This window comes from Zingiber officinale, chromosome 4B, assembly GCF_018446385.1.
Source record: "Zingiber officinale cultivar Zhangliang chromosome 4B, Zo_v1.1, whole genome shotgun sequence".
Taxonomy (NCBI): domain Eukaryota; kingdom Viridiplantae; phylum Streptophyta; class Magnoliopsida; order Zingiberales; family Zingiberaceae; genus Zingiber; species Zingiber officinale.
The window spans coordinates 109269757-109289687 of record NC_055993.1 but is presented as its reverse complement, the minus strand read 5'-3'; the positions used below and the strand labels follow the sequence as shown (position 1 = coordinate 109289687).

The 19931-nt window shown below is 36.4% G+C and overlaps 3 protein-coding genes across 3 annotated transcripts; 2 read left to right on the top strand and 1 right to left on the bottom strand.

Annotated features, from left to right (window-relative positions):
- The first annotated feature begins 851 nt into the window (after positions 1-851).
- LOC121976012 (protein SIEVE ELEMENT OCCLUSION C-like) lies at positions 852-4036 on the top strand. The gene is made up of 6 exons (XM_042527985.1): positions 852-1070; positions 1172-1254; positions 1344-1914; positions 2011-2138; positions 2429-2905; positions 3282-4036. The coding sequence occupies exons 1-6, from the start codon at positions 908-910 to the stop codon at positions 3780-3782; spliced, it is 1923 nt and encodes a 640-aa protein (XP_042383919.1). The 5' UTR covers positions 852-907; the 3' UTR covers positions 3783-4036.
- Positions 4037-4283: 247 nt separating this feature from the next.
- LOC121976011 (cystinosin homolog) lies at positions 4284-13758 on the top strand. Its single transcript, XM_042527984.1, has 8 exons — positions 4284-4452; positions 4598-4730; positions 10248-10337; positions 10460-10584; positions 10801-10843; positions 12699-12816; positions 12902-12951; positions 13390-13758. The coding sequence occupies exons 1-8, from the start codon at positions 4334-4336 to the stop codon at positions 13531-13533; spliced, it is 822 nt and encodes a 273-aa protein (XP_042383918.1). The 5' UTR covers positions 4284-4333; the 3' UTR covers positions 13534-13758.
- Positions 13759-13899: 141 nt separating this feature from the next.
- LOC121976010 (LON peptidase N-terminal domain and RING finger protein 3-like) lies at positions 13900-16769 on the bottom strand. Its single transcript, XM_042527983.1, has 5 exons — positions 16459-16769; positions 16154-16376; positions 16011-16060; positions 14615-14689; positions 13900-14531 (listed from the first exon to the last, which is right to left on the bottom strand). Exons 1-5 carry the CDS (start codon positions 16680-16682, stop codon positions 14102-14104), a joined length of 1002 nt encoding a protein of 333 aa, XP_042383917.1. The 5' UTR covers positions 16683-16769; the 3' UTR covers positions 13900-14101.
- Positions 16770-19931: the final 3162 nt, after the last annotated feature.

The following is a 19931-nucleotide window of genomic DNA, read 5'->3' as shown; positions in this document are numbered from 1 at the left end:
TATCATCTTCTAAGTATTTACGATTTAATTCTCAACTGTGATATATTATTAGATATTTTTCTCGAATAGAATGACAAATCTAAGATTTGGGTTGCTAGGCCGCTCGCTATGAACACTTTTGGATTTATCCTTGATGGCTAAAGGAAAACTTCCATAGGATCGGATTTATCGTTTTCAATATTAGTTGGTAGAATAAATACATGGTAAAAAAAATACAATATCAATCAGAAATACGTATCGAACGATTAACAAAAGTAATAACTTGCGTTGTAGAATAGATGCTGATATAAAAACAGGAAAAAGGAAGGAAACAAAGAATTGGCTGTGGAACTTTACTTCAAGATCACACATGAAAGTTATGCTACCTTGCTTGCCTAGGGGTAAAGCAAATATTCCTGTACCTAAAGAGGAGGATTTTGAAATAAAGTTTTGTGCTTTTAAAGTGGTCAAGAAGCCAGTGTGTAAATCTCAATGATGGCAGGCTTCGGCCAGTCGAGTTGCTCTGAAAGGCCACAGGTTCAACTACTTTCCGTAGATCTCATTTCGCGACTTTCCAAACATCTAACTTTGTTCTAGATCAACAGAGTGAAATGGACACTAGCAATCGACGCGAGGTGTAAGTCAGGGGCGGAGTTAGGATCCAGATTCAACAATATAATATAATTAATGAGTATAATTATCACATGGTAACACTCTATCATTATGCTGAAGCTCCTCTTCTATGATACAATTATCACAGTGCTGTTTAAATTAAACTACTGGACACCTGGGATTTACTTTTACTTTTACTTTTACTTTTACGTTTACTTGAAGAACAATGCTGTTCCAAACAGCAGCAAGGCAACGTCGAGGATCACCAGCTTATTAATACGACGAAATTCTGTGTCAGAGATCATCGGCGAGCGAGATGCAGTCGCAAGGTGGTTCAGAATGCCTCCCTGAGCACGAAGACATCTTGATGAAGAAGATTCTGCAGACGCATGCTCCGGAAGAACACCAAGTTGATTCTGCCTCTCTGCTCGATCTAACTGAGAGAATATTTCTCAACTTCGCAGTGTCAAGCGTACGAAGTAGTGTTCATCTTCTTTTTTTCTGCTTAAGTTTTTCATTCGATCGTTCTTACTCATCGATCAAAAACTTACAAATATTATTTTCCGAATCATTGAATTAGAGGACTGCAGAAGCAAGGAGGATGCGAAGATTGTCAACGCTGTGAAAGAGCTAGGAATCACAGTACATCATATGTCATGCGAGGTAATTAATTAAACTATATATACATAATCCCATCGATCGAATGCATTTATTAATTCAGAGCTAGGCTCTCTAATTTGTGGCATTGGCAGATGCTCCAGCATATTTCTACAGATCGTCCACCGAAAGCGACTACATGTGTTCTCCTGGAGTCGTTGGAGAGACATCGATGGAGCACGAAGCTGACTATCGTTCTTGCAGCATTGGCATCGAGCTACGGCAATTACTGGCTCATCGCACGCTTCTGCCTCACCAATCCTCTTGCCTTATCGCTCGCAGCTATGAAGGGTCAGCTAAGGAACAGTCTGAAAACAACTACCATATTGAACTATCGGTTAAAGGCTTTGCGATATCTTCTTGAGAAAATGGTCAGCGTGGCGAAATGTGTGATGGCGTTCGAAATACTGCCGACGAACTATGTGAGCCAAGATTACGAAGCCTTGGCAATGATGAAGAACCAAGTCCATATAGCTTCCTACTGGGTGATCCGAAGTTCAGTAGAGTGTGCTTCGCAGATTACTAGCACAATAGCTTTGGGGGTCGAATCGAACTTGCAGGCAAAGGTCACACCTCAAGTATGGGAACTCTGGAGTTTAGCTAAAAAGATCAGCTACATATATGAGGTTTTAAGAAATAACTTTGATGCCTTCAGTCAACAAATAGGTAATATATATTTTCCTGAGCCTCTGGGCTCAAGATCTCTCTCTCTCTCCCTTGATTCTGACCATTAATGTTGTTATCATGTATTTCATTTCAAAGAGAAGAAAGTACATTTGAGACTCGTGAATTTGTTTGCTGGAGTTCATGACAACAACCAGGATGTTCTATACACATTATTTGCTCAGAAGGATGATTTCCCCCTCAGGGATTCTTGCTCACAGGAGAAGGTTAGTCGATTTCAATCAGAATTTCGAGTTAAGTTGTAATTAATTAAAAAGTGCTCGTTTATGAACTATATTCATTGATAAAATTTGTATAACCTGCTAAATAAATAAAGAAATTTTAAAAATAAAAATAAATTTATATTATCAAATTCAATGACTAAGTAAATAAATTTAAAACTTAATTTGAATTGATTATCTTATCAAGTTTACTAAAAATTTGACTCTTACCGCTTTTAATTTGTTGTAATAACATTTGAATTGCTAAATTCACATTGCGGTGATTAATTATGCAGGTTGGTGTTAATGTATTAAGTAACAAAGTAGTGATGCTCTTCATCTCAAGCCTGAACATATACCCGGAAAAGCTTCTTCTCGTGGTACAACAATCAGAGAAAAAGATTCATAATAGGCCAGAAGAAGAATATGAGATTGTTTGGATTCCAGCAATGTTTTCCGCACAAGAAGTCGAAAGAAGAGTGTACGACCAAGTAGTCGACATACTCCCATGGTACTCTATCACCGAACCTTCGAACTTGAGCTCATCAGTTATGAAATTCATAAAAGAAGTATGGCACTTTCAAGGAGACTCCATGATGGTGGCCTTAGATCATGGCGGAAACGTATCCTCCCTAGATGCATTCGATATGGTCGCAATTTGGGGCTCGAAAGCTTACCCATTCACAACTTCAAAAGAGAGGGAGCTATGGGAAGAACAAAGATGGACAATGGAACTTCTACTAGACAACATAGATCCGCTTTTCTCCTATTGGGTAAGTTACTGCATTTACAATACAACAATTCACCAAATGCACACCGCTGTGATGTAAGATTTCAAAAAACACACCAATATGATACTGATTTTTTAGATGATGCTTTTTGAAAATCAATGCCACTATTGTGTTTTTTTTTCTCAAAATATAACACCACTATTATATAAGATTTATGCAACACTAAAATGGTATTGTTCTTCAAAATTCAACATGTACAGTAATGATTGACAGGAAGAGCAAGAAACACATGCGCCTTTTAATAAATCTGAAAGTTAAATGCATCTTTTTAGGAATTTCACAACTTTAAGAGATGAATTGCCGGTGCACATATGCTATATTGCAATCAATGTCCTTGATGATCGGCAACTCTTTTCAGATGGAAGAGAGAAGAATCATCTGCCTCTATGGAACTAATGATTTAGGATGGGCTCGAGAGTTGAGCAAAAAAATGAAAGCCCTCAGCGAAGCTGGAGTCCCAGTAGAGCTCATCTACGTGGGAAGCAACATGCAGGAGCAAACCTCAAGCACACTGACAAGAATCATGGAGGAGAAACTGAGCAGGTACTTGTCGCACGTAAACATCAGTATCTTCTGGCTGCGTTTGCAGAGCATGCGAAGTTCGAGGCAGAGACTTGGGTACGCAAGTGAATCTGACGACTCCATCACGCAAGAGATAGACTCCTTGCTGAGCTCCGACACACGAAGCTCCGGCTGGCTGCTGGTCGGTGAAGGGGCGTCCGGTGAAGTTCTTAAGCTTTGGGGTAATCAAGTGTTGGAGTCTCTGTCAAACCTCCATGCATGGGGGCAGAAGATTAGGAGGTTGGGATTCTTGGGCGCCCTCCTGAAATCCCTCGGCACTTCGGCCACAGAACCCTGAGATTATTCCGTCGTGACCCCTTTCTCAGAGAGCTCCATTAATGGAGAGTCGTCGGTTTGCAAGAAGTGCAAGTCTATAATGGAGAAGCACATCATGTATCAATGCGGGACGTGTTGAAGTCGTTCCATTATAAACATGAGATTCTCGTGTGTTGATCCTGTTTTTTGGGATTAAAGTTGAGAAGTAGATCCACTTTAGATCTATATGCTCGATCCTCTGAGTACTGTTAATTATTTTAATGAGATGGAGTGGAAATTTTTCTAATTTTACTATCCAGTGATGGATGAACGGTGAATCTGCCAGGGATTCCATCCGGATTCTTACACGCATTGCCAAAGGCGGGTGCATCAAAGCATGTACTACCCAAAATGCCCGTTACCTTTTTCGATTTTCTCACGTCGACCCGGATCCATTCAGCGAGCACAGACAGTCCCTGGAGGGCATTTCCGGGATTCGGACCAAACGAAGGCACTATAAATATCCTCGCTTATTAGTTCCTTTTGGGTGCCGTGTCTTCCCAATCGCATCGGGTCGAGTAGGGAAAGGAGCCCATGGCGTCTTGGAATTCGATCTACTTGGACATCACTTACCAGATCTTCGGGTGGATCGCCTTCTTCGCATGGTCCATCAGCTTCTACCCCCAGGTCATCCTCAATTTCAGGAGGAAGAGGTCCGGATTTTTCCTTTGTTAGCTTTTTTTTACTTCAAGATTGAGTTCTTGTTTGTAAGGTTGATTTTGATGGGATCTACTGGTGGTAGTGGGGGATTTGTATTTTTTTTTATGTGGTATCGAGCTGATTTGTTGTTGATTTTAGCGTGGTAGGGTTGAATTTCGATTTCCTGGTTCTCAACGTAACGAAGCACTCGTCGTACCTCATTTACAACGCGGTGCTGTTCTTCAGTCCTGCGGTCCAGAGGCAGTATCATGAGAAGTACGGTTCCGATGAGGTTGGTATTTTTATTTTAGGAGAAAAAGAAAAAAAAAAAAACTCCTTCTCGTTGGTTTATGTTCTTCAGAAAGGCGTTTGTTCCTAAATGTTTTGTTGCCTCGTTCGTCGACGAATTGATTGACGATAATTCTGTAGTAGATCATATTGCGCTCCCTTGTCTTTGTTAAAACCGAAGCAATTCCCATTTCTTGCCCCCTTGACTTTCTGAAGATACCTCTATCAATTAATAATTGCATTAGTTATCATAATTAATCTACTATTTCCTATAAATATTTTCTGTGATAATCTCAAAAAAATTATAATATAAAACACAACAACAACAACCAAGTTTTTTTTCCACTAGGTGGGGTTGGTTGTATGAATCCTTTTACGCCATTGAACTCTATCTTCGACTATATCATCATCTATATATTATATTTAAATAAATTTTATCTTATTTTACTATTGCTAACCAAGTCTTTTTTTTTGTCTTCCTTTTCCTCATTTGATATGCATATTTATCATAGTTTCACATTGCCTAATTGGAGCATTTATTGGTCATCTAAGTACATATCCGTAGCATCTTAAACGTGTCTCTCGGAGTTTTTTCTCAATAGATAAAACTTCGACTTTCTCTCTAATGCTCTCATTTCTTATTTTGTCCATCCTCATATGCCCACTCATCCACCTTAAAATCCTCATCTTTGCAACTCTCATCTTCTGCTCATGTGCTCGAGTCATAACCCAATATTCAGCTCCATATAACATAGCAAGTCTAACTATGATTTTATAGAACTTACCTTTAAGTTTAAGAGGTACTTTACGATCACACAAAACACTCGACGCTCCCCTCCATTTCACCCATCATGCTTGTATTCTATGTAAGACATCTCTCTCGATCCCTCCATCGTTTTGCAAAAATGATCCTAAATATTTAAATCTCTTTGTTTCGGACAACTCATCCTCTCCTATCTTAACAATTGTCTTATTACTTCTAATATTGCTAAACTTAAATTTCATATATTCTATCTTTAATCTATTAAGCTTAAAACATTTCCTTTCTAGTATTTCCCGCTTAGTTTATCATTTACTCCTTCACGTGTTTCATCTATTAAAATAATATCATCTGCAAATAATATATACCACGATACTGTGTCTTAAATGTGCACAGTGAGTTCGTCTATAATTAGTGTAAAAAGATAGGGACAGAATTGATCTTTGATGTAACCCTATCTTTATTCGAAATGCTTCAGTTACTCCGCCTGAAGTCTTTGCTCTGGTCGTTACATCCTCGTACATATCCTTAATTAGGTCAATATATGTTACGCTAACACCTCTCTTTTCTAAAATTCTCCATATAATTTCTCTTGGGACTCTATCATAAGCTTTTTCTAAGTCAATGAATACCATGTGTAGATTTTATTTTTGCTCCTGATATTTTTTAATTAATTGTCTAAGAAGATGTATAGTTTCTATTGTTGACCTTCCAGGCATGAACCCAAATTGATTTTCGGTCACTGCGGTCTCCTTCCTTAATCTTTTTTCTATTACTTTTTCCCAAACTTTCATAGTATGACTCATTAGTTTAATACCCCTATAGTTTGTAAAATTTTGTACGTCTCCCTTGTTCTTATATAAGGGAACTAGAGTATTTATCCTCCATTGATCAGACATTTTTTTTTTTTTCAATATCATGTTAAATAATTTTGTAAGTTATTCAATACCTTGTTTCCCTAGGCATATCCATACCTCTATCGGAATATCATCTGGTTCAACGACTTTTCCATTGTGCATCTCATTTAAAGTTTGTTTTACTTTTGAAGTTTGAATTCTACGATAAAAATTAAAATTTCTATGCTCATTTGACCTACTTAAATTACCTAAGTTAAGTTGGTCACCTAAACTTTCATTAAAAAATTGATGAAAATACCTCTTCCACCGCTCTTTTATTTCTCCATCGTTTACTAATACCCTATTACTTTCATCTTTAATACATTTTATTTAGCTAAGATATCTACTATTCTATAAATGTTTCTTTCTCCTTTTTTTTATCCAATTTTTGATATAATCGTTCATAAGTTTTATTTTTTTGCTTCACTCATTACTTTCTTAGCTTCTTTCTTGGCTATTGTATATTTTTTTAAGTTTTCTTCGTTCTTACAAATATATAATTCCTTATAAGCTATTCGTTTTTCTTTCACTTTCTCTTTTTCTTGTACTTTCTCATTCTACCTTCAAGATTCCTTACTTAGTGGTGCATGTCCCTATGACTCACCGAGTACACTCTTAGCTACTATTTTCAACTTTAATACCATCTTATTCCATGTTATATTAGAGTTATATTTCACCTAATACTTGTACTTCTACCTTCTCCTTAAATATATTTTGCTTCCCATCCTTTAACTTCCACCACCTAATTCTAGGAATCATATATATTTTATTCCTATTGATACTATGTTTGAGGCGTATATCCAACACTACTAACCTATGTTGGGTAGTTAAGTTTCTTCAGGGATAACTTTGCAATCTTTACAAATCTTTCTATCCTTCTTCCTAATCATAAGAAAGTCAATTTACGATTTATTATTCTCACTTTTGAATGTGACTAAGTATTCTTCTCTTTTCTTAAAAAACATATTAGCTAATATAATATGCTATCGCAAAATCTAATATAGTTTTTCCTTCCTCATTTCTCATTCCAAACCTATAACTCCCATGTACCCTCTCATATTCCTCATTTTTCACTCCGACATACCCATTTAGATCACCTCCCATTAAAATCATTTTATTTGGTGAAATATTTTATAATATTTCATCTAAGTTCTCCCAAAACCTTGATTTGGTAGCTTCATCTAATCCTACTTATGGTGCATATACATTAATTATGTTCATAGTTTCTTTTGCCACTATTATCTTAAGGGCTATAATTTTATCCCCTTTTCTAACTACTTCTACAACTTTATCCTTTAACAAACTATCTACAATAATACCCACTCCATTTCTTGCTTTATCATAACTAAAACCCGAGTTCTTTATCATCTTTGCATTCTCGCCTATCCATTTTATCTCTTGTACACATAAAATACTAATTCTTCTTCTAATCATCATATCTACTACTTTCATTGATTTATCGGTGAAAGTTCCTATGTTCTATGTTCCAAATCCTAGATTATTGGTTTTCTTATCATATTTATTCTTATCCAACCTATGGTGTGAGAACTCTTGCCTATTTAACACTACACCCAAGTTCTCATGGAGATGTAGTGGTCCTGACGTTATAGTCGGACCCTGTAACGCGAACTTTTTCATATTTAGCACTACATCCAAGTTCTGGAGATGTAGCGGTCCTTGCCGAGACGTTACAGTCGGACCTTGTAACGCGTTTCTTACGGAGAACAACCTAGCATTAACACAATAGTTTAATGGATCCATTCATTGAATATTTGCCATAATTTTGACGTTGGCCGGCAACCTAACGTAACCCTCCCCTTTTATCCATAGCATAAAAATAATTCATGATAGCAATCACTTTAAGTCCCATAACAAAAAAATCTATTGAGATAAGTAGCTGTATTCAAGTATGTAATCCTAAACTCATCTCATACCTATGACTAGTATCTGCCATTTCACCCAATCTCATTTTATTTCTATTTAATGTGTACTTGTAGCAAAAGGTGAAATCTGTCATCCCAGTAGTATTTAATGTGTACTTGAACTCAATTAAAGGGGTCAGATAGTCATGATTATCTGGAATTATCTGTTCTGTTGCCAGTCCTATTGCTTCTTGTTTTCTATTTCACAAAAGTGCTTCGATCTAATCAATATTAAATATAATTTGACATGGAGTTTAATAAGTTTGGATGGGTATCCGCAAGAGGATGTGATGTGTCTCTCATTGTATAAGCATATGTAGAAGCATAAACAACCTAGGTAGTGAATTTTTAAAACTCGTTTCCATGTAGGAAGATTTAGGTGATCTCACACATGGATAACAATTTGACATGTAATGAACACTCACGTTAACCTGCCCTAATTAGGGTCACCTTAGTCCTTATCTGTTATGACAAAGGGATGAGATATGAAATCATAACCTGCAAACATGATAGGCATTGGGCAAGGTTTTGATTTCCTGCCCTGCCCTGCTCTGCACTGATTTCTTAGATTGCAATACCTGGAATTTGATATAAACTATGTATATTTTATAAGTTATTTGTCATAATTAATATAGATTACATTGATCTGCCTTGAGCTAGCCTCACTCAAGAAGCGGGGCTTATGGCAAAGAAATATTTTACTTTGTAATCCACCATTCCACCTTGCTACTTGTGTGGGTTGGGGGTGAGAAGTTAAATTCATACCTTGCCCCGGATCATTGCTAAGTCTTCACTCATGCTCCGTCAAAGGTGTAGTGTCACATGTTAGGTGTGATTAAAGAAATGAGTACTACACCTTCAATGGCATATAAGTTTAACTCAACATTGAAGATTTTTTTTTCCTATAAATTATAAATTTCACATCATGGTTATACAAAACTATAATTTTTTTTGTCGAGATATAATAAAATGTATTTATAAAATTTAATAAAATAAATTCAGAAAACCAATATTTGGTGTGGTCAAATTTAAATAAATTTTTAAAATTCATTTGCATTAGAAGTTGTATAATTTTTTTTTTTTAAACTAGAACCATTATTTATTTATTTATTTTAAAAATGCAAAACGTAATATTTTATGAATAATATTTGAAATTTTAAATTTTGCAATCAATAGATTTTCTATAAAGGAATCTTAAATTCATAGTTGTGAATTAATTTGAGAAAACAATTTTTAGATTTTAATAGAATTTAGATCAACAATATTTTTCAAATGAGCAAAATTAAATTTGTATGTATATGTGCTTTTAGTTTTAAATATAATTAATGTCTTAAGTAACATTTCAGATTCTAAATCATTTCAGATTCCTAGTTCTTAATTAATTCTAAATTAATTTTAGGTAAACATAATTTTAACTATTATAATATCTAAAATGATATTGTTAGATTTGAGTTCAACAATATTAAAAAATAGAGACAGAGACTTACTACTAAATGCATATTTCCTTTGATTTTATAATTGCATTTGGGCAAAAAGGCGAAAGAAAAAAAAAATCAAATCTTGATTGTTGTAAATTTGAAACAAAATGTCTAAAGAATTTTGATTTCTCAATAAATTGTTCCATGCACACTGCACAAGTTACTGAAAGGAAGGTTGTGTTGTATAAGTAGGATGTTTGAAATTACAAAAAAAAAAGAAGTTATTTTTGCTTGTAAAATAAGACTATAACTGTGATGATATCTTATGAAGAACAAGCCTGATATTGATCTAATGTGACGGTAATTTGTTGAAACTTTTCATAATCTCATTAAATCATTCAGCTCCTTTGCTGTTGGATCTGGAAATATAGCTGGATTGCTTGTTTGAAAAGTTTTGCTTACTCTGGAATCATTTTTTAAAAATATATTTAAGATGTATTCATACTGAATTTGCATGGATTTCAGATGATTCCTGTAGCTGCAAATGATGTGGCTTTTTCAATACATGCTGTTGCACTCACAGCTTTCACATTGTTCCAAGTGTTGATTTATGATGTAAGTAATCCTTTCTTGAATGATAACATGTCCTTTGAGTCTGAACAATACATGTCATTATACCCCTTTTCTTTAATCAAACTCGCTATTTACCCTTCTTTTTTTATTTCTAATCTACACAGCGTGGAAATCAGAAGGTCTCGAAGGCTTGCATTGGGATTTCTATAATTGTCTTGCTTTCTGCGTTGGTTTGCGTGATCTTAGCTTGGCCAAAACATTCTTGGCTTTGGCTTATCTCTGTATTCAAGTAATACTTTGTTCTCTTATGAAAAAGTAGATATTGCAATATTAGATAATCAATCCATGTAAGATACATCTAATCTTCCTGATATGCCAAAATAGAACAATCCAGAAAGAAGTTAAATCCAACATTTGCAAAAAAACAATTTTCCTTTCACATTTGGAAATGACTTTCTTGTAGTTATTGTCTGATTCTAATTCTATTCTTTATGGTCTAATTCAGCGCAATACAAGTTACCATGACGGCAATCAAGTATATCCCACAGGTACAGATTCTATCTTTGCTCTTAAGATTCAGTCAGTTCACATATGTCATTACATCTAGTATAAGATCTTTTGTCTAAATGAAAGAAAATTTAGATAATCAGACACCAGCAGCCTGAAGCCAAAAGAGAGTAATATCTTTTAGAATTCATTGGTGTGTGGGTACACATTTAGCTTATATTATCTGAGCTGATCAATTGTCCTAGTTGTTCTAAATTCAACCTTAAGCATCACTAATCAAGTTGAGGTTCTTGAATAGGCCTTCATTCAGGCTTCAGAATACACCTTCACCTTAAAGCTATGAATTGTCAACTCCTTGTTGACATAAAGAAGTTTAGTAGATCATCCTTAGTGGTATGTGTTATATGCCAATATGATGCACGGACCTAATCTACCTAATTGCTCGTGTACTCCCTCCCTCCACTTTTTTTCTTAGGTCCATCCATGATGTTGCAATTGCTAACTTTTGCTTGTCCATTGGCTTGCAAATGGGCAATAACATAAAAGTGAAACCTCCAACTTGTCACACGATGATTTGAATTTGAACAACATTCCTTGTATTGTTTTTATAATAGGTGATGAAGTTCTGAGAGAGGTTAAATCCAGAAGTGAAGTCCTTCTAGATGATTTTTTTTAGTGGTGATCTTTAGCCATTGGCTTTGATGCCCTTGATGAGACCCTCTGTGGATGTGGTTGGATCTAATGCAAGCCATGACAATAAATCATCTCGAGTAAAATTTCCCTTGGCATGCGGTTAAGCACATACTTGTGAATCTTCCATAGTGGATCTTTCAGGAATTGCTAGTGTCTTGCCACTCTATCCTTCAACTTTTATATATTGGATTGAACTGGTTCAACATTTGTGAGTTACATAAATAGATAAGTTATCAACCAAGGTCTCCGTGGAATGATTGAAGTGCCAAGATTACTGTTTTGGTTTCAGTATGCTATGTTGCACTTTTTAGGAGAATTGGTTAGTAGATTGATTTTGAGTAACTATTAGGTTAGGGGTGCTAGAAATGGTTCAGATTATGTCTTTCTCAGATGCCCAAGTTAAAGACAGTAGTAAGAAAGATTGTATTTATGAGCTTTTCAATTTCACCATCTCTTGGGATTACACTTGAGCTTATATAGCATGATGCTTTTTATTTGTCTTGTCATGTTTTCAGTCTGGGAATGGCCTTCTCCCCTCCCAATAAGGTTCAGAATCTTGGTGACTTGATCTGTTCTTGGGTTGTTTGTCGATGACGAGGTATAATTGGTATTCTAGTGGTTACACTAGCTTTGGATGTTGTTAGGTATTGGCTGTCACCTCTTCTCCTTCCTCTTCAAGAATCTTTGGTTCAAAAATCTAATTGTTTGAGGTCAGGTCAGACCCTAGGTTGACGGTTGAAGGTCTGTTTGTATCCCACCCATATCACCAATTTTTAGATTATATTCAAGAAGCTAGATGAACGAAACCCTCCATGTGCTTATCATGTAATACCTCAAAACTATTAAACTAAAGGTGGCCTTAGGAAAGTAGATAGCCAAGAAGACATCAGCATACATACAAATTAACTTCATGAAATGTACCCTCTTAAACTAAACAATCCTAGTTAAGTGAAGTGAAAAAAAGAAAGTGAAAGACATTGAGGTCATGTTAAGTAAATAGTTACAATATCTTGAACATGGCAACATCATTTAGAATATTCAACAAGTTATTTTCTATAGAAAAGCTAGTTTTTCTTTTTTCCTTGTTCTTGTTTTCCTTTCATTTGTTACCCCTATCTTTGACAACTTTGGATTGATGGACTTCTTGACACTTTTGTTTTGTTCTCCCATCTCGCTCTTTAACACTGCTAACCTAATTGTTAGGCATTTATGAACTTCCAACGAAAGAGTACTGTTGGTTGGAGTATTGGCAATATCCTGCTTGATTTAGTTGGCGGTTTGTTGAACTTTGCGCAGATGGGTATTCAATCCATAGATCAAAGTGAGTAAAGGTTTTTCTTATGGTTGGATCTATCCTTGGTATACGGGTTTCAACATTTTCCTGATAGGTACATTTTTTTCTGCAGATACACTAGTTAACTTCTATGGTAACATAGGCAAGACGCTTCTTTCTGTGGTATGTAAATGCCTTGAGTTTCTTGATGCATGAAGGCATTGTGTTTCTTTATCATTGTCTTTGTAGTCATGCTTTTATCAATTTAGACTAGATTTGCCTGAGGTTCTGTAAGAGGCTATGCAACTACTGTAATCAGTGCTTTTAAAATCTGACACTGGTTGATGCGACAAGTTAAACCAGGAACTGGAGAAAAATTTGCTGGTTTAACAATGACAATTCCGTTTGAATCTGTTAAAAACTGCTAAGTATATTGCATTGAAATTGTAAAACAATACATGTATGTGTATTTAGGGCTCAACTAGAAACGTTTGACCTGAAATATCAATGTGATGCTGCTCCCTATTACCTAATACTCTCAACAATAGTGTTTACTTTTTATATTCTTCAGATATATTTTCTGCTCATATTTCCTAATTTTTTTCTGGTTTAATTTTGCAGGAAGTTGTACTCTTTGATGCTCTCTTCATTTTGCAGCACTATGTATTCTACCCCGTGAAGGATGAAAACGACCCAACAACACTGGAAGAGAATGCGACTTCCTCCTTACTGACTCAAGAGAAACCTGAGTTTAAAAACGTATAGGGGAATAACATCGATTTGTACATATCAGAAAAATATTTAAGTTGCTACTTAAAGGTCATTGCAGACATTGATGTGTGATTTTTTTCCTCCTAGCTTTTCATGTTCATGCCAGCTTAAAAAACAAATCTTTAGTGCGTGTGTATATATTGACATACTAGACAACTCTCACCTGACTGAATTATGAATGTTTCTTCTTGGCATACAACCATTGTAAGCTTACTCAAAGATCTTGTTGCTGAAGTTTATTATGCAGTTGTCTCCATATTAGGGGCATCTAGTATCATTGTGAATGTGATCCGGTGCCGACCTAGCAGTCGTCGGGTTCCATTAGCTGAACCACAAGAACAGTCAATGAAATTCACTCCATTAATCAAATTACCAAATCGAAATTGGCAACAGCCATGAAGTCAAGTCACAAGCAAATAAGCAATGCCATACGCAGAGGAATTAGTGAAACAACATTTGTTGTCTCAATGGTTATTGTCATTTAACACAACACTGATACGCTATGCCACACCGTTGCTTTGATCAGTAACACAAATAATCAGAATCAGAGGCTCATGTCGTGTCATTCACTTCTTGTGCGAGTATAGAAACCCCTGGACACCATGGATCTGATATTGGCATGAGCAGAATAAAGTGCTTGTCGTCGCAGCCCCTGGGTGCTGTTTCCTTGAAATGCCACCATAAACTCTTCCCTTTGCAGCCTGAGCGCCATGGCCGCATCCTCTGATTGGCTCGGGCCAACTCTGGTTCTGGAGCTCCTACTCTGTGTCATTTGGGAAGCTTCACTTGCACCACTTCTGATGTTGCTACTTCTGGTACTACTTCTTCTGCTGTTGATACTTGTGTTTGCAGTATGTAATGGAGCGTGTTGCATGCTCCTGCTCCGTGTTTCACTTGCAGTAACTTTGCTCTTCCTTGCATCCACTTCCTCAGGGAATAGAAGCTGGATGGTGTTCCAAAGCACTGTGTTTATGGTGCAAGCTCTTCCGTTGCTGCAGCAGTTCAGCCAACTCGGTCAAGAATTTATGCAACTTTCTTTCAGGCAAAATGTAAAATCCACATGAATTATGTTTACCTTATCAGTTGTCTGCATTTGGGGCATTTCTTTCCACATTTTGTGGCAGCACACTTCAAGCATCTGATGCAGAAGCTGTGAATAATGACATCGAGCAGGTATCAAAATCAAGAGCACAAATTCAGAGTCCCCTGTCTGCCATTCATTTATCTGATTTTTCTCTGTTGGTTTTCTGTTTCTATTCTGATTTATTGTGCTCACTTGACACTTTTATTTCATCAAGTTCTCAGATTTTAAAACCATTTTTGTATCAGGAAAACGACTAGAGTTTTTTAGGCTTCTCTAAAAGAGTCTATAACAATCATCATGGAATAATCTAAAACTATTTGGAAAGAAGAAAAAAACATAAAGTAGATGAAAATATGTATGTGACTAGGAGGAAATGTCTAAAATGTTGGACGAAGATATATAGCCACCATTAACTCCTACACATAGAAGAGGCAATGTCATTTGTGTAACCAGCAAGAAATTGAAGAAAAGTTAAAGAGAGCATAAGAGGAATGTAAGTAGAACTACTAAATTATGGTGTGAAAGTGTAATTGGAGTTGTTTGGAGTGGTAGAAAAATCCAACTTTCTACTTCCAATATCCAAAGAGCTCTAACAGCAAGGAAGTCATGGAAGTTGTGGCAAATGAACATTAAGAATACATTCTTACATAGAGAAATTGAACAAGACATATACCTAAAGCAACCACAAGGATTTGGAGACAATAGCTCCTAGACTATGTAGTTGAAGGCGGCATTATATGGACTAAAATTTGTCTATAAAGAAAAGACTAGAGTAATTTGCCCGTTGATATTTAGCAACCATTATCTTCTATAAATACGGGTGGGTGATGTAATTTGTTTAGCCAAGAAGAGATCAAAGAAATGCAAGGGAGGCAATGACTAGGTGTGTGAGTAGAACTCCAAAGTTAAAGTGTGCAAGTGTAATTGGAGTGCTTGGAGTTATCAATCCTTCAATAATAAATTTTGATTACTAGAGTCACTCCAACAGTCTTATCTTGCATGGTCATGAATGAATAGTCGAGAACTTTCCTAATTTATGTTGTCATCTAATCAAATTAGATAACAACATTAAAAAATCCTAATATATTTCTCTTCAGAACTTTGTAAAATCATAACTGATGGAATTTGAAAAGCAATCTTGTCAAGGAAAATTTAGATGCATTTTATCATCTTCCCATAAATCTTAATCTTGTTCAGCAATGGTTACATGGTTTTTCTAAGTAGCAGCAGGGAAGTAGCAGATCTATCCAAGTTATTCCTGAAAATAATCCCATTCAAAAGTGATCATCCATTTACTAGTCTCCTTTAGACGATCAAAGAATTTGAAGAGAAAAAAAATAATTAAATGTTGAGTGAAATCGATGCCTGGTTTTGGCTTTTCATCTACCTGTGTCCGCAAGGAGTAGTGCTCGGCTCGAAGCAGATCTCCAAGCAGATCTGCATAAAATAGCCCTCTTGATGAGCACAAGAGAAAGATAGTGATCAATGGAGTCGATTGAAGCCCAGGCCGAGAAGCAGTTAATTACTCACAGCGCAGGAGAGCTCTTCCCTCAATCGATCCATGCAGGGAAGGCCCTTGTTTGGCTCCTCCAGCAAAGCCCCTTCTTTTTCGTCCTCCTTCGCCGTTCCCACCACGGCCTTCTCAGCCTCCTTATCGATCTTCTTATTTTCAACTCCGTCTTCTTCTTCGTCGTCGAGGCAAAGTACCACAGGCGGAATCGGAACCCCAGATTGCCTCCGCGCCCTCCTCTTTCTGCAAATCGCAAAGAGGAATAAGAAATCGGACGAATTTGAGAAAAGGAAAGGCGGTGGGTAGAAACAAGGGCGTAAAGAACCTGGTGGAGGAGGTGGTGGATGCGGGGCTCTTGAGGCGCTTCTTGTGCTTGTGCTGTCGGGACTCTCGCACGGGCGTGTCCTCCACCACGAGGGTGGCGAAGAGGAGGGCTTCCTCGTCCCATCCGGCCATGGCGGCGGCGGAGCGGAAACCGGGGCTCAGGATCATGCTGCGGTTCGTCGTCGGCGCCGCCGCCTTGGGGCTCTTGCTTTCCGCGGAAGGCATTCTGTTCGTCTACCGTAAGGCAAGAGACAAATGGCCGATGGCAACGGTCGAATTTTCGAATTAGGGCTCTGGGATCTCTACTTTGTATTTTATGCTCGTGCATGATTAAAAAGGAATGAGAAAATAAGTCAAGCATTCAAACCCCATGAAAAATTTATATAATACGAAATTTAAATTAATACTAAATTAAACTCAAACTGGTATAAATTGAGAATAATAAATTTTAAAGGTTTTAAAAAAATTATCACAGACTCATTATAACATTTAGGACAATAATATTCACTAATTAACATAACAATAGATTCTTAAAACTACTATGATTTAAAAGTTATCAAACTTTTAAATTTTTAAATAGTATAATTTTATTAGTCAATTTAACTAACTGATATACCTAAAGAACTTTGAATCATTTCAAACTAAAATTAATATATTTTTAAAAATCTTCTTAATATATTCATGTCATTAGACGTAAATGCGATAATATAAATTGATAAAAGTGAATTTTAAAAATTTATAAAAGCTTATGCATAAACTCGAAAAAAGTTATATATTATTTTTTATAACTTTAGAGCCTCAATCTTCACCTTACTCAGCTCTTTGATAGATTCCATTATTATTATGTAATTAATTTTCATGAATAAAGGAATTCATTCTTTTATATTAAAAATAGATAATCTATCATTAGAAAATTTATTAATAGATATATCCCTTCTAAATATATAATTTACTCATAACTAAGTTCATTTAAATAATATTTGGTTTTGAAAAACCTATAGCCAAAATGCCCTTTTACAATTTTGAAAAACATATGATTATATATAACGAACAAACAAAATTAATGTTGGCAATTAGTGTAGAAAATTTGAGAGCCATATCAAGATGTGGCTAGAGTTAGGTTTACATGAAAGATGGTTGCCAACTTTCCACATGGACTCTCATAATTGACGTTTAACAAACAACTGACAATGAACTACAAAGACCATTAACAAACGCAATAATTAAAGAACATGAAAAAAGGCCACAGAATCCAAGACATGAAACAAGGTAACGAGAATGGCAATGCACATGAAACCACAATCTTCGAGGAGTGTGCATCAACCACATACAGAGAACTGAAAGCATTTCTGTTTCTTTCTAAAAAAAATAATTTAAAGAGCCACAGCAAGTCGCCAGACACAGTAAACACAACCATCATTTCTGAAAAAAAAAACTTGCACCTTTTAATTTGTTCTTCACGTAGGTCACAGGAGTCCCATGATACCTTGTTCCTCTGTCAGCTGCATAACATGGCAATCATGTGCTCTCGCATTGCCCTTTTGATTGCTTTGCTGGATAAACATTAGGATCAGTTCCTCATTAATGGCCATCCTATTTATCTGAATTAGGTGCCAAATTCCTGATAATGTCAGCTTGAAGGTAAGGCCTGCAGTGCAGATTGGTCCTCCTCTATAAGAGGCCCTTCCAATGCAGTCTCCTTTCCCATCCAAAACCCAACTAACTTTGCTTTTGAGTCAAAAATGGTGTCGAAGGTGGAGGAATCCAGGGTGAGAAAGCAGGGGAAGGAGCAGAAGCAGGAGGTGATGAGGCTGCACAAGGTTTGCAAGTTCAAGAGGAGCAGTTTCAGTGAGGAAGAGGATGCCACTTGCTCTGCGATGCTCCTCTTGGCTTGTGTCGTCTGCGATCCTTCGTCTATTTAGGCAGATGCATGCCTTGGCCATCACCTTGTTTCGTTTAGTGAATCTATTATGCGGTTTCTATCAGCAGTTCAAGATAATGCTATATGAAGTTGGAGTAGTCTACATGAGAAACTTTGCCACTATCTCTATTCAAGGGATAGAGATGATGGAACTTGAGTTCACTTGAAGGAAGTAATTTAGGTTCCATAGCTTGTTTAACAAAGCACAACTTCAAACTCTTGTTTGAGCAAGAAGAGTTTGGACTTTAGGCTGTGTGTGTGATGTGTTGTTCAAGCTTGATATCAATAAAGTTAGTTGATCTACTTACTGGATTCCGTGTGTTTAAAACATGCACATGGTTGTGTTGCTTAATTATATTGTAGAAAACTTAGGTATTTTTTTATGGTCCGTTCCTAGGTTATATGAGGGAAGATAAATTATAAGGTCAACTTAGAGTAACCATCCAAGTAGTTAGAGGGTGGGAGGGATTTTTTTTTCTCCGAGGATATGTGCCCGTCGTGAATTGATCATTTACCCCATTGTAATAAGTCTGTCATCTTATAACTAACTGAGCACCATGTAGGGACTGGTTGTGTTGCTTAATGATAATGTTTAGGGTTGCAAAAGTACCACTGCTAAACTATGAACGAACTGTAGTGCGCGTTGCCTAGAAATGTTTAGTGTAGAGTTGCCGAGTAGGGATGCCGAATTATTGAGCGACTCGAGAGGCCAAGTCAAGTGGTCGGGAAGCACAACTAGAGCTCCATTGAGCACTGCTTAGGTATGTGCTTAACATAAGTTTCTTAGAAGAGATTGTTCTCCTCTTTGACTATGGTTAAAGGGCATCTGTTTCCTTCGATATAACAGCTCAGCCATGTCAGCAACTAAACATTGTTTATGGTAAACTGAGCAATAACCCGAATGCTGTCACTGGAAAAGCGAAAAAAGGACAAAGAAACTACGGGGAAGGCTTGCTTATGGATGATAGGAATTCGATTAGATTCCCTTCTCTACTGCCCAAGGAAGGAGTTTCCTTTTATCACTTAAAAAAAAACTAATTTAGCGATGAAAAAAATTTTATTGCTAATTATCAATGACATTTGCCATAAAAATAAAATTCGTTATAAATTAGCAATAAATTTTATGACAAAAAATTTATCACTAAATTAGTAACAAATATATTTCGTTACAAAATTCGTTGTTAACATTATATTTGTTGTCAAAATTGTCACGGATTGGCGATTGATCCTGTCTGAAAGCTGAGAAGATGGCGGGTTACGAACATAAATCTGCGGTTGACTGGAAGAAGACTCCACATTGCCCTACAAAACTGGGAGTGTTAGTGTTGGGTTGGGAAGGAATCTCCAACGTTGACCCTCTGATACTCAAGTCAGTCCTCAGTTTAGTGGAGAAGAACAGTAGGAATCAACAACAGCTAGGAGTGTGTAGAATAGTGAAGCATTACATACTTCCATCTGTAGATGGAGACCCCCTTTTAATTGTATCACTGTAGCATCTGTGCGCAACCTCACGGGGTTATGCGAGATGGTAAGTGGTGATTATGTTTGTAGCT